Source organism: Apteryx rowi, unplaced genomic scaffold, assembly GCF_003343035.1.
Source record: "Apteryx rowi isolate R43461 unplaced genomic scaffold, aptRow1 scaffold_34, whole genome shotgun sequence".
Lineage (NCBI taxonomy): Eukaryota > Metazoa > Chordata > Aves > Apterygiformes > Apterygidae > Apteryx > Apteryx rowi.
In genome coordinates, this window is record NW_020449863.1 from 3880337 (window position 1) to 3895331 (window position 14995).

At 37.0% G+C, this 14995-nt stretch overlaps 1 protein-coding gene across 1 annotated transcript in view; it reads right to left on the reverse strand.

The window, feature by feature from the left end:
- The window catches only part of THADA (THADA, armadillo repeat containing), a 167381-nt gene that overhangs the window by 111054 nt on the left and 41332 nt on the right, over positions 1-14995 (reverse strand). The window contains exons 24-26 of the mRNA XM_026072344.1: positions 14513-14626; positions 13273-13395; positions 12502-12593 (exon numbers count right to left, since the gene is read on the reverse strand). Of these exons, the coding sequence (XP_025928129.1) occupies positions 12502-12593; positions 13273-13395; positions 14513-14626 (329 nt within the window). The remainder of the gene's footprint in view (positions 1-12501; positions 12594-13272; positions 13396-14512; positions 14627-14995) is intronic.

Consider the following 14995-nt stretch of genomic DNA (forward strand, 5'->3'; position numbering starts at 1 on the left):
AAGTTTTTCCTCATGTTCAGATGGAAGCGTCTGTGTTTCAGTTTGTGCCCGTTGCCTCGCGTCYTGTCRCTSGGCACCACTGAAAAGAGTCTGGTCCCATCCTCTCAACACCCTCCCTTCAGATACTTGTACACRTTGATAAGATCTCCTCTCAGCCTTCTCTTCTCCAGGCTAAACAGGCCAAGCTCTCTCAGCCTTTCCTAATAAGAGAGATGGTCCATATAGAAGGTAATAGCAGGTAAGAACACTGTGTATACAAGGACTAATTAAAAAAAAGGTGTTACAACTCGAGGGCTCATCGGATGGAAATAACAAAGGGATCCAAGCATGCTAGCTGGTATCTTGGACCCCTCATCAAGACGACAAACAAAAAGGGCAAATTCTGTAACATATCTATCATGATACAGCCAATATGGACATGGAAGTATTAATGCCACTCTCCAAAAAATGGGTAGGATGTAACCTGGAATACATCATGCCTAACTTCCAACTAAAAGAGATGCCTAAAAAAAAATGCTCACATGACCAAGGGAATAGGAAACAAATTCTTGGAAAGGAGATTTAAAGGCTTGCTTTGTCTGGCAAAATTAACAGATGGGATATATGACTGACATCTACAAATACCTCAAGGGAAGCATCAGAGAGGGAAAATAATTATTTAAAATAAAGTACAATGCTGGCATAAGAACAAATACGTATTAAATGGCCATGAATAAATATACACTGCAAGTTAAGTTTCCAATGATCAAAGCAGCAAGATTCTTGAGAAGTTTATTTGGGAAGGTGGCATTCCCAGAGTCTTCCCACAGGAATAGTGGGAAAAAGAAAACTCTTTTTAAGATGTGACTTGATCAGTTTATAAAAGAATCTATATAGCATGCTTGCTTATGAAAGGACCTGAGTCAATGTCCCAGCAGGACCCTTACTATGATATGTTCGTATGATTTTGTGGCATGCTGATGTGCACAGAAATTCCAACCACTGCTTAAAATTAAAACACATGCAGTTCAACTAGTGCTGAATTGTTGCTGATAGGTACATATACTAGTACACAGGCATATGTGTGGGCACGTGTGCATGTGTATATATACACATAATATGTTTTATGTGTACATAATATATATGCATGCATTATGTACATACACATATGTATTAAATATATACACACATATTTATATAAAAAATATTTAACCTATATATTTTAGCAATAGGTAATTTTTAAATCTCAACCTTGGTGTCATCAGTCAGATTAAGACTATATGCAAGCATCTTCCAAATGCACACTGGATGAGGGTGAAAAAATTTCCAGGACTTCCTTTCAAGAATTCACACGCAGTGATCTCCCTTAAAAAATTGCTTGTATTTCCCTCCTTTCTTTTTAAACTAAACTGAAGTTTGCAGTGTGTATCTGAATGGGTGAACAGGTATCTCACACCTCCTAAACTAACAAAAAATAAACCTTCTAAAAGAATTGCACTAGCAGGTTTAACTCTACTTGAGAAAACAGCAGCAGAAATTTAAACCTATGCTAAAATGACTCCATTATGCTCAGCCCAAGGAGGTAATCTGCAAATCCCAGTGCAAGCACCATAACTGGAGTTTGGGAAGAGAGTGTTTACGTTACCAAAAGACTCCAAACTTGCTGGGTTTTAGAGTTTCGTAAAGTAACCAAAAACAACCTAAAGAAACTTATCTATAAATGCACAGAGAATACAAGAGTCTGGTGAGCATTCAAATAGATGAAACGTAGCCAGATTTGTTACAACTGGTTTGAAACAATTTTCTTTCAAAATCATTCTTGAAATTTGTTCTTTCTTATTTCCTAGTGAAAGGAGGTAAGCTACATATTTTATTATCGCAGTAAACCTACTTTAAAAACAGACTGGAAAGCACTGTACTCTTTAAACAGATTCAGCTTCACTCAGCATTCTCATTTGGAAGCTAAGAAAGTTCAGTTTGGACAGTGTTAGAAGGGCTGAAAACTGGCTAAACCACCAGGCCCAAAGGGTAGAAAACATTGGCTCAGTGTTTGGTGGCTGGCTGGTAATCTGTGCGATATTCTGGGGGTCAATACTGGGACTCSTATTCTTCAACATATTTATCAACAACTTGGCTGATGAGACAAAAAGCACCTCTAGATATCTGTGGACAACACTGCGTTAGGAGGAGTGGCTGAAACACTGAACAGTAAAAGTTCAGTCTAGACAGATCTTGAGAAACTTGAGGATTGGGCCAACAGAAACCTCATGCAGTTCAACAAGGAGAAATACATAGTTCTGCACCTGGGCGGAATAACCCCATGCATTATCACAGGCTGAAGATCAACTGGCTCAGTAGCAGCCCCGCAGTAAATGACCTGGGGGTTACAGTGGATGCCAAGCTGAGTATGACCAATGGCATGTTCTCATTGTGAATGGGATAAACCACATACTGGACTATGTTCATCAGGAGGAATGTGGCAGCAGATCAAGGGAAGTTATTATCCTCCTCTACGTGGCACAATGAGGGTTGCACATAGAACAGTGCATCTAGTTTTGGGCTGAGGTTCAAAAGCCATTAGAAAAACCTGAAGAGGGTCCAGCAAACAGCTGTTCGGATAGTCAGGGCCTAGAGTACCTGCCCCGTGAGAAGAAGCTGAAGGAGCTAGGTTTTTTCAGTCTAACAAAGAGGAAGTTAAGGGAAGATCTGCGAGCAGCCTACAACTAGTTGGGAGTGCTTTAAGGAACATACCTAAGATTGTGTTAAATTTCTGAAATGGCATCCTGTCTCAGGACTCATTGAAAGGTGCTTTCAAACTTAAACATTTTATATGCATAAAAGAATGCGAGTGTTCCCATGGAAGACGGAACAGTCATGTAATTTTGAGGGTAGGCTTGAAGAACCACAGTGAAGCCTGGATTGTAAAAAATAGCGCAATATATCAGCTAATAAGCTGAGGAGCAAAGACATAAAAGATTACTGAATGCTTGTTTTTCTAGACTTAACATGGTACAGGCTTCAGTGACAACAAAGGCCAACTTTTCCATAACCTTATCAAGACAGTTGCAAAAAAAAAAAAACCAACAAAAAAAACCCCAACAACACAGATTTCATTTTTACTCCATATGAAACACTATGAAGAGTATAGAAGAATCATTATAAAAATGTAGGGTTTGCACCTTCCATAAATCTAACATTTGCTTTGTAAGGAATTAGAAAATATGTAAATCCCAGAACAGTAAGCAAAATAGTTTAAGTTCACTGACTTGAGAAAACATTCTTTTATGCTGCCCTAAAATAAATACTTAAAAGGAACTAAGAATATGCCACTCTATCTTGGTTTTCATTTTCCTTCAGATAGAAGTGCTAGAATAAACATTCTTATTACTTTACGTTGCTGTGTTTTTATAAGGTTAATAACTGAACTGCCAATCAAGGCCTATATAAATACAGTAGTTGAATACCTTCTGCTTTAGAAACACTTTTATTTACAAGAGAGCTAGCCAAGATTTCTTAAGGACTGCATGGTCTGGTTTGCTTTGATCTCTTTTAAGCACAAGTTTCTTTATACCTCTTGGTTTGCTATTTATGATACCTTTGTGTAATCAGGTATGGAAAGTGCACCTGTATCAAACAAATACTTCAGCAAAAGTGTGACTGAGAGGAATAATTATGCAACATGCAGTTTACTAAAATAATTTGTAAAGTCTTTTTCCAAGAGCACTTTTGTTGATATAATAGCAAGAGATGTAAACACTTAATAGGCTCACAACAAAAATAGGGGCGCATCACACAAAACCAGCATCACAGATACAGTCCTGACATTTACAGCAACATATTAATCAACGTTAGATTTTTTAAAATACATACATATATACACACACACTTTTTTTTAAACTATTTCTCTAGAAAGTTAAAGCGTGTGTATATGCATGTGTGTGCAGTCGCACATATATATAGAAATACACATGCACACACATATATACATGTGTATAATTAGGAGAAATTTATGTATTTCTAGAAAGCCTCCAATAATTCTGTTCAATCACTGCCTATATAACTTATTATCTTTAATTTCTTGCCACAAAGTTAACATCATATGCTTTCCTTCCAAACAACCTGCACTCTTTCTCGCTATCTGGAAATACTTCTGTGAAGAGTAATTGCTTATTACTTTGTATATGAAGTTCATGAACAAGAGCTGTGTACATTATGCACGGAACAAAACAGAATAGTTGCATCAATTCAAATTGATGAAAGCTGTTATCGCTGCAACAGAAACTAAATTATGTACTCACGTGGCTAGGCTTATAATGCTTTTTGTTTCATCAAATATATTTTACTCATTATGTTAAACATTAACATTATGCCCTTAATTTATTTAAAACAAATGAATGGACTGAAATTACCTCGGGCCAGCACATATATTTTTTACTTTGGGCAAACTTTCATTCAGGTTGCTTTACTGTATTCATCTCTGTTTTCTGGCTCTGACATAGAACATCATGTTATGAAGTTTCTCCCTAGTCAGGAAAGCGTGGATATGTGTGTGTGTACGGTACTTGAAGTGTGTGCCTAGGTCCCAGAGATCTGACTGGGATTTATGCAGGTTAATATTTTTCTGACTAGAGGTATACAAAGCAAAACCTTGAAGTAAAAACTGTTCTGTAGATTTTAGACATTTCAGAAAGACACGTGCATTCCACATTCCTAAAATCAGCTGAAATCACATAGACAAACAGCATCCTCAAAGCTCAAGGAGAATAGTCAAATTTTCTGCCACAGGCTAAAGACTTTAGATAGTTTTAGATTAAGTTGTAAAACTAATAGAATAATTAAAGTAATAACAAGGGGGAAAAACAGATTTATGAGCTTGTTTTTAATATGTGCGCATTTCTGCACAAAACTTTCATAACTTTCATCTTAAATGAAAAATAGTACCTTATCGTCATTAATAGTACCTTATCGTCATTATTCGCACTATAAAGACATTTAGAAATAGGAAGCCTGTTCCAAATTATGTTTAAACAAGCATATTGTTATTGAACTACTAATCAGTAAAAGCTGTAATGGTTATCTGATTCAATCTGAACTTTTGCATGCTTTCTTGAGACAGTTCCGAGATCAAATCTTCTAAATCTGTTAAAGTCAATAAAAAAAGAGCCAGAGCATTTAAAACAACAACAAAAAAAGTTGACCAAAATAAATGTGGCCTATTTTTGGCAGAAAGAGGGGGGAGGGTTTTCTTTTTAATAAAAACAAACCATCACAAGACAATCTACTGCATCAGACCCTGATTTGCAAGCAGTCACTGGAACAACTAAGGTGGCATGCAGGAAACAGGCTGCAAAATGTTGTGGAGAAGGAGCTCAGAGGAAAAGTAAGGACCAGACATACCAATGGCATTTAATCGGCTCAGATGCCTCATGAAACCTCACCATCACTGAGACAGTATTTTAACTGCTGTGGAGGAAGCTGCAACAGACCAAGGTTGCTAGAGAAAATCCACTAGGGAATCACTGGCGAGATCCAAGATAAAGCAGTCTCAGCTTCTCCCCCTGCAGCACGCTGTCCAACAACTGAGCTCTGAGGCAAGTTTTATGAATCCAGCCACACTTGTGTTTCTCTGATGGAGCCAGCACGAGAGGCTCAGCACTCTGCCACCTCACCACTGCCCTTCCATACCACAACTGCAGACCCATCACAGTGGTCACCATCCTTTCACACTTAGTTGTAATTCAGCTGGCACAGAGTACTCCTGCCAGTGGTGCCTCTCCAAGTCAGATCAGAGCATTTCAGCATTAGTCATTCCGAGTATCCTAGCGACGCTCTCAGAGTGCTATCCAATTTTATGACACCGGTGTGCCATTACAGCTTGGTCACACTGGTGCCACAAAAACTTCAGTTTATCCCAAAACACTACAGGCAACTCCTCTGGTGGTACACACGGGCCCACCTCAGAAGCCCTATCAGGACTCTGTATGATGCACTGCAAATGTCTAACAAAGCTGCTGTTAAGACTGACAAAACATCACTGATGTAAGAGAGATTTTTTTCAGCTACGACATTAGAAATAATAGGAAGTGTTAGCCTGCCAGAGGGGAACATTCAACAGGAATCATGTACTTATGTATTTTATAAACTTTTAAGCTACAATTCTAAAACATTTCAGTGAAAAGCAAGATAATCCCAGATTAATTTAGGGAGAACACGATGAAGAAAAAGAGATGCTTGCAATAAGACTTGTTCCAGACTGCTATAACTAACCTCTCTCAAATTTACAATAAAGTGCAAGCAAGGTACCATACTGACTTTGCAATAGCTATGGTGAGAATATTTACCTGACTACAGAACTCTTGAATAGGCTTGATCTAGTGGATAAGGCAAATAAAAACATTTATTTCCTGCTAAAAACAAGCATCCATCCTAACATGGCTTTCTTTAAATTACACATATACACACATACATATGAGTGTAGACATWTAATTAACTACTCTTAAAAAAATTTATCTCATTGCTAATGAAAGGAAACAGTATCATTCAATTGGCAATCTTTTCTCTAAAGTGTCATAGCGTAAAAWGCAATTGTTTATGGTCTTAAAAACCTTTGCATTCATACAAAACCCTAACATCAAACAAACAAATACATGTCAATTTAGAGGTTAAAAAAACAACAACTTATTTTAGTGTTTTTAAAGTTAATTTGGTCCTACTTAGTTACATTCAAGTGCGCAGGCAACCACTTGCTGAAAAATGTCGACCACTCAACTTGCAATAAAACCAACGAAAGCAGAGGGCACTCACACACACACTGACTGCCTCACAGCCAACAGTGCATCTTCAAAATCTGTTCATACCTACATAGTTTTCGTCTCCTTTACTACCATTAGAAAGATAAGTTTCTCATTTTCCACTCCTTAAAGTTTTTGATAGTAATCAACAGTTACTGATTGTGATCAGTGAAAATAAAGACTTAAAGAAGCACTACGTAGACAGTAATGTTCCCCCCCCCCCAAATATATTTAAACCAATATCGAGAACATGGCAGCATTCATATGCATGCTATTAGGAAAATTAGTATTTACTCCATATAAAATGTGTGTGAAGTTGGCAGCTTTCTTAATATTTTTCTGAATATGCATTTTCACTTCACTGGAATCAAAATATGTAAGAGCTATTTTCCCCTCAAAGAAAAATCAATGCAAAAATGTATGTCAGTTACTTTGCTTAAAAATCACCAGGTTGCACTGCACCATTTCCACCTTGGGTTTTTTTGTTTGTTTGTTTAACTCCAACCTCTGTCTGAGGCCATTGGTTCTTCTTTCCGAGTACACAGAAATAGTCACATACCAACCCAAGACAACTTCAGTCTTCAGATAAGCCAGGATGATTATTTATTATTGGTCTAAAGATTCAAATGTGTTTTAAGACAAATTGCAAATTGCCTGAAAGGCAATTTCTGACCAAACACATCTTTTTAAAAAGGTAAAGGCCAGAAATACTAGGTATTTGATGAGAAGTTTTTTCTAATAACAAGCAGTAACAGCTTTAATTAGCACTGAACTACAGACCAAAGAAAGCAAATATGTCACTGACTTCAAATTGAATACATAGCAGAATTCAGGTGGAAGTATCACTGTTACTAGTATAACTCATCTGGGCAGAAGAGAATTTTCCTCTATGGAGAGAAATTTAATTTTATTTCAACATTAGTTTCAGTTAATTTTATATGTAAATTATTTTGATTTTCATGTACAGATCTGTATTAAGTATCACTATACATATTCCACCATATTTTTAAAATCTCTTCATTTCTAAGGCCATCCTAACTTCTCATGCGATGAAATCTTGAGTCTACAATTGGCTACAGCAAACATCTACTTTAGATGAACTGCAATTTGCAGCAACACTAGAAAAATTACCTATTAAAAAAAGGAAGAGAAAACAAATACTACTCACCAACTTCTTGAAAAAACTATCAGATTAGCAAACTTACATTGTAAATTGATTACATAGGAAAACTAGAAACAGCTATTCAGTCAAAATATGAAAGGCAAAACTCAGCTGCCCCATCTGGCTCTGTGGCCTACAGAATTCAATGCTGTTCAAAGTCCTTCTTCAATGAATTTGCATTAAACCAAGTGCAGTCCATGCACAGACTTTTGAGATGCTCCTCAGAGCAGGCACTTCCAAAGGGACAGCAAGCCCACAGCAGCCAGTGGGAGCGCGCACTCAGAGGGGCTTGAACAGCTGCTGAATGGCAACAAGGCTRGAGAACACACAGAAGTTGGGAAGAAGCTGTCTTCTGACAGTACGGTAGCTATTCAAATTAGGACACAGACCTAGCATCCTCCAAGTGTGAAGTGACCGGCTAAACTAACATAAATAGCTGTGTTGTGAAGGGCTCTGTGAAGGGTTGAGAGCACACTACCTGTAACCAAAGATAAGCAGGATAATTGCAAAGACTCCTTTCCAATATATTTTTTTTTCCTAAAAAATTATATTCCTAAAACAAGTGTACAAAAACTAAAGCAAGACCTCTATAGGTTCACAGGATAATTTATAAAATGCAAGTTATCTGGAATACAAAGTACCATTTAGCCAAATTAAAAAATCTCCTTACTGCAGTGTTTAAAATTTTGATACGGTCTTTCTCAGAAAGACACAGAAACCAGAGAAAATGTCTTTGGTTTTAACTTTCTTTCCACTAGAAAGAAAAACCTCAACCTATACAGTTGCATGTATCCCTGTAAACAGACTTAGCACAATTTCTCTCTCTTTTGCTTGAAAAAGCTGGACATGTTTGTTATTTTGCAACTCAGTGTTCCAACTCATTATTTTTCCAATTGTGCTAAAACAAAAAGACACATCAATATTTAATGAAAACAAGATACAATTGTATCTCATGTACAGCATGATGTAGCGTGGTCTCTTCAAGTTTCCAGTGAACACTTAAGAGTTAAGTTTGGCATCACCACAGAATTTTGCTCAAGAAATCCCTGTCCTTCACTGCCCCAGTTCTTCACTCCAATACAACCATTGATGCAAACACACTGCAAATGACTTATTTACAGCACGACCCCACCAACAACTGAACAAGCACAAGTTTCTTCAACCAGGGTCTCCTCTAACTACAGCCCAAGTTTTCAGAGAAGGGACCTTCTCTACCACAGTCTCAGTATAGCCTTGTCCTCAGATCCAGAAAGACAGCTGCGTTTAGTATACTGACCTACCTAATACCCCTTCAGTGTTCCTGAAGCCCAGCTCATATTCCTCTCCTGCTTCTGTCCTGCAGTAGGAATGACTACTGGAGATGTAACTTAGTATTTCTGTCAACAGACTTAAGCCCTTTACTGTCTTTCTCATTGAGATGGGGGACCCTTTCACACTGGTCTACTACAAATGGCCAAAATGACAAAGGAATGTTTGGAGGGGAAGACAAAACACAACAAACCATACCCAATCGTTTTTTCATACGCCCAGAAAAGTGAACTAAATCAGCTTACTGCTCAGACACTGGTTCTAGTTCATTCAGTCATTCAATCCAGTGCTTCTGAACTGATCCAGACCATAGAAAAATGGACCACCACTGTGCTCATCACTATATAGACATCCCACTGCATGGCAAAGGATGTGATGTGCAAGTTATTAGAAGAGAGAAATCAAATGAAAAGAAAAAACAAAAGAAGGGAAACATAACACATAGTATAGTAAAGCAGCAAGATAGTGGATTTAAGTTGTTAGTACTTTTCCAACAAGGCTTTCTTGCTTGAATTATTTACAAACTCTTCCCCTTAACTGTAGCAATTTCATTCAAGCTTTAGTTGAGAAAATGATCATAAAATCCATCCTGTTTTAGAMAGAAGCCCAGAACAGCCCAGCAATAAGGTAACTCCCCACCAACACAGGAGAGACATTTAAAATCCCTATTCTAAAATCAGACAGGCAGACTTGAAACCTATGCAAGGTCCTAACGGCCACATCAGAGACAGTCTCTGTCTTCAGACAGACTGCCACTTCACGCACACAGAATAGCCTGTGGGCAACAGAACAAGAATCTCAAAAACAGATGACTTTCACACAGTCTCCTATAGATGCAAGTTGCTGAAATGCCAGCGCTGTTGAAACAAACCACCAGATTTAAAAGTGAAAAAAAATCACTTTGTTCAATATCTGAATTCTGTTCCGGCAAAGTACTAAACAAAACAAGTTTAGAGCTCCTGAAGAAGAGAAGTGCCCACCAAGTGCAGTTGCACCCCAGGGCAGTTGCTGCAGTGAGCCGTGTAGCAACAGTGACACCTAGTGGCACCTGACCACTGGCAGCGTTACTGCTGGAAGACAGCTGTCTCACCAAACACAAACTAGCTTAAATCCAGGTACTGTTATAAAAGAAAGAGGCATTACAAACAAAACAGCAAAACAATCTCTGTATCATTTTCTTTCAAAACTAGTATTTCTGGTAGCGACAGAGATCATAAACTTGAAATCAAATCACCCTAAAAAAGAAAGAGGCAGTCTCAAGTCCTACAAGTATTTTTCACATCTCCTGCCTGCTATTGATCTATTTTTAAAAATGTTTTCCCATTCCGTATTTTCTAGTATTGATGACTACACATGAGAAACTGACTATATACAATGTTTAATGAAAAAGTGTGATGTGCAAAGAGGAAAAGAGGAAGCAAAAAAAGCCACRTTTAACCTCTCTTCACCAAAATGACTACACAGAAATTGCTGTAGACAAAAAGCTTCAGAGAAGTTGACAATGCCAGTCACATAAAAATTAACATTGTTTTTAATGAGTTCAAGTCAAATGTATAAAAGTTAACTTTCCTTAATTCTTGTATTTCCTAAYCCCAACAGATGCTCAGGTGCATTACTTTCCACAGCTTCACAAACAGAAATCTCAGACTACGCATCTCACCACACTGCATACATTTGAGAAGTCAGTCTGCCTTCACAGTGCAGAAGGTAGGGTTAAGTTTTTCACTGGGGGACAAGTTCAAAAGAGGCGAGGTACTCAATATGGAAAWAAAAACTTAAGAAACAGTGTTGTTACAAAAAACAATGTGAAAAGAGAAGAAATGAGAAATATTTGTTATTACTATGCTTGGGGTTCATGGGCTGGGGGAACAGATTCCAGGTGTGGGTAAGAAGAGATTTGGGTGTAAGAAAAAGTAGAGATTATTTCATACCAGTTTTGTGAGACAGTTGTTTTTTAAGGGAAATCTCCCTCTGATCTCCCACTTGTACTTCTTTCTGACATTCATATATGCATACTAGCACCTCATTTTTCAATGGGATAACGCTCTCGTTTTTGTGTTATCATCATAATATATAACCCGGCATGGAATGCCTATGATTAAATGACACCAGAAATAAGTTAGACAAGTACTTCAAACAGCTAACAGTGTCACCCCAAAAAACTACTAGCAGTCCACATTTAATTTCTTTGGGTGCATGAAAACTACAGTAGTGACATAGATCGATGAAAGAATCATTGCATAATGGGTAAAAATGAGTGGAATTTTCAGAGGTGAATCGTAACAATTGTCATCTTTCAGTAACTGGGTACCTTGACCATGTTTTGGGGATCCAATAGGAATTTCTGAAATAGTTACCATAATATCCATAACATGATCACTCTGTGGCCCCGCAGCCTCATCGAGGAATATGTTTAACTAGTTTGTTCTGTGTCCAGCGTTATTTCTGAATCCCTACTAGAGCAGGAGCCTCAGCTACAGAGCGCAGGGCAAGGGCATGCTTCACTTGCTGCAGAAGCTAAAGGAAGGGCTGAAGGACCGTGAAAACACGGGGTGGGAGAGGGCCCACCTGCAACGGCAGAATTCTCCTCCTTTTCTGCTTGTGCTCTAGCAGGAGGGCTCAGAAAAATGGCAATGCTCAGGACTGGGCAGTTCTGGGGTCAGAGGAGATTCGGGATTATATAAGGCACCTGTGAGATAGCAGAGGATCTGGAGCAAGACTGTGGAGGTCAAGGGCAGAATTCCTGGGAAAAGAAGCTGTTTTGCAAGATGGAATTTTTCGAGCTTGGAGGAAAGAGAGGTGAGGGAAAGACATGGGTGTTCTAGAGTAAGAAGACTAAAGGGAAAAAATCTCAAATCAGTAGGGGTGAGATCACATCTAGGCCTGCTTTACAGGTAAGGGAACAACACACAGGTGTGACCACTGCCCCTCTTCTCCTTCACTCCTCTCTTTGCTGTCAAAAACAGTAGCCATAGCTTGTGACCACAAGAGACACTGATCATTTGAAAGTTATAGGCACCCAAGCCCCTCAACAACATTCCCTTTCTGTGAAATCACACGTGAGTACAAATTAACTCTTACTGCCTAACAGCAGATATTTTGAGCCCTAGAGCTTATTTCTTGGCAGTACAGTTTAAGCAAATCCAGATTTTTTTATAGTATTATGATTCAAATTTATCCATAAAGCAAGCAAGATTTTCAAATTGTTGTTGGCTAAGGCCATGTTTTGCAAACTTAAAATTGGTACCAAGTAGAGCTTACCTATTTTTTTTGGAATTTTCATCCTTCCCTCTTTTAACTCCAAAAATTCTTGTAATCAGAGCACTAAAAAGAAGAGTAGATGAATTTCTTACCTAAAGCAAAAAGAAGAGAACATGAAGTAAGTTTTAAAAATCCCTTTAAGTTGTACTAATTTATTTTTAAATATAGTCACTAATGTAAAACTGAGCATAAAAACAGCTAAGTGAAAGACAGCACATGCTAATGTTTCAGAGGTCAGTACACAGAAACTATAAATTCAGAAAGTATTTTCTGTTAATCAAGATGGCACTAATAGAAAGTTCAGATTTCTTTGCAGATGTCTGTCTTTAATTGAAGGGATGTATCCAGATTTCCAGCAGATAAAGCATTCACCCTTATCCACGGCAGGTCATGAAATGTTCTACCTTATCATACCATCTTTTACTGAAGGCCAAAGTAACAGTGAGAAGAAATATAAATTAATTCTTACTAGCTAGACGTACTGACTCAAAATTTGCCAGCCAGATATATTTTTATCTGTAAGGTAATCTTTGTCTCTACTTCTTGTCAGTAACACTTCACACTACAGAAAAATAAAACCAAATGTAAATATCATGACCAAACCTGAGTTTTTTGTGGGTCTCCATTATTCTTTATTGTACCTTAAAATATTGCATCATATAACATTCCAACAACCTTGGTACTGGCATTACAAACATTACCAAATCTCTGCCGAACAGAACCACTATGCATCCTTTTAAGTTAGAGAAATACAGTTAAGGATTAACTTACTGCCCAGACAGGTGACATAAAACCTAGGATTGCTGCTTGTACTCCATCTGCAACATAGGGCATGATGTTTTCACCTAAACGTGTATCCCTAAACAGTGCCCGCAGGATATTTAAAGCATGAACCTGTGTGGGTAAAAGAGATAGAAGAAAAATATATATTAATTGGAAAAGATCTTGAATTTAATGCATTTTAATTACAGAAATGAACATGAAACAAAAATAATCTGTATGCACACTTACACTTCAATTCTACATTAAATACAATCCAGGAATACTGCTGTTAAAAAGAATATATTAAAATGGTACAGCAGTAAACACTGTTAAAAGTAATTACCATTTTAAAATATATTCCTCTAACAAGTACAGTTCAGTCATCACAAGTGAAGGCCAACAAGCTCTTTTCCTTAGGTTATCATGACTGTAAAAATAACTTTCAAAGTTTATAATCATCTTTTCCAACATTCTTGACATGCTGTAGATACTGCGAGAAAAAATAAACCACAACTCACAGGAGGAAAATGATTGCCAATATTAAGCTAAAACTGACAGTTAGGCTTGCTTTACCAAATGGAGCATTTTCTTACATTTCTCTATTCTCTGAAGGGGAAGATGGTAATCTGTGTAGCTTCACAGACTTTGACAAGGCTACGTTTATACCAGGAGAAGATTTGGCATAGTGATTAGAACCTAGTTAATCTCAGTATTTGTAAATGCAAACCATGATTTGTTGCCAATACTTTCAAGTACTCAGTAAATGCATTTTGAAGATAAAAATTTTGACTTTAGAACAGATTTTTTATATTTAAAATGCACGTATTTAAGTTTTATAAGTTACTTGGTATGCATAAAAATTATTTTTCATACACTATTTTGTTGCATACAATACGGTTTCTGCAACACATTTATATACTCCAAATGTAAGTAAATGCTTGCTAATTTCCTTGTAAAAGTTTATTCATCTGTTTGTTTAGAAATATACTACAGGCAGTAAACTGATCATATATAGTCATATTCATTTTGAATTTATTTGCTGCACTTGAAAAACCTGTGAAATTATGTCCATTCTGTTTCTAAATATTGCAGATTCCAGTAACTCCATAATGTCTGTACATGTCAATGCATTTTAAAATCCAGCTATAGATAATAAAAAAAATTACCATTATTAAAAACACAAATTTCCTTAACTGAAGAACAACAAACTTTTTTGACATTTGCCTTTTGATGACATATAGTAACTTACCTGTGGAATTATACTTGATGATTCATTCAAAGGTGCTGCCAAAGATATCAATTCTTTCATCGTCATTTTCAACAAGTCTGCTTTGCCCTTCTTTGGTTCTGAAGCTAACAAAGCCTACAGAATGTTAAAAAAAAAAGAAAAATCACATATTTCTAGCCATTTTTCTTAACTACCAGTTCTCCTCCAGGTTCCCATATCTACCATATTACAGCCTAGCATCTGATCATACACAAGAACTAAAAAAAAAGTTTGCAAAAAATAAGTTTCAGTTTTAATTCTTCTTGTTTTGTTCATAGCCTCCTTAGGAGTCAACAGTTCAGTAAGAAAACTTTGCCTCTGCACTATTTCTCTGCATATGAAAATTTAAATTAATTTATATATATAACAGATGATAATGTAAGTTATCACACATACAAAATCAGAGAATTTGTTACAGCAAAAAAATCTGTTGTATTATGTATACTTACACTTCCTGCTATAGAC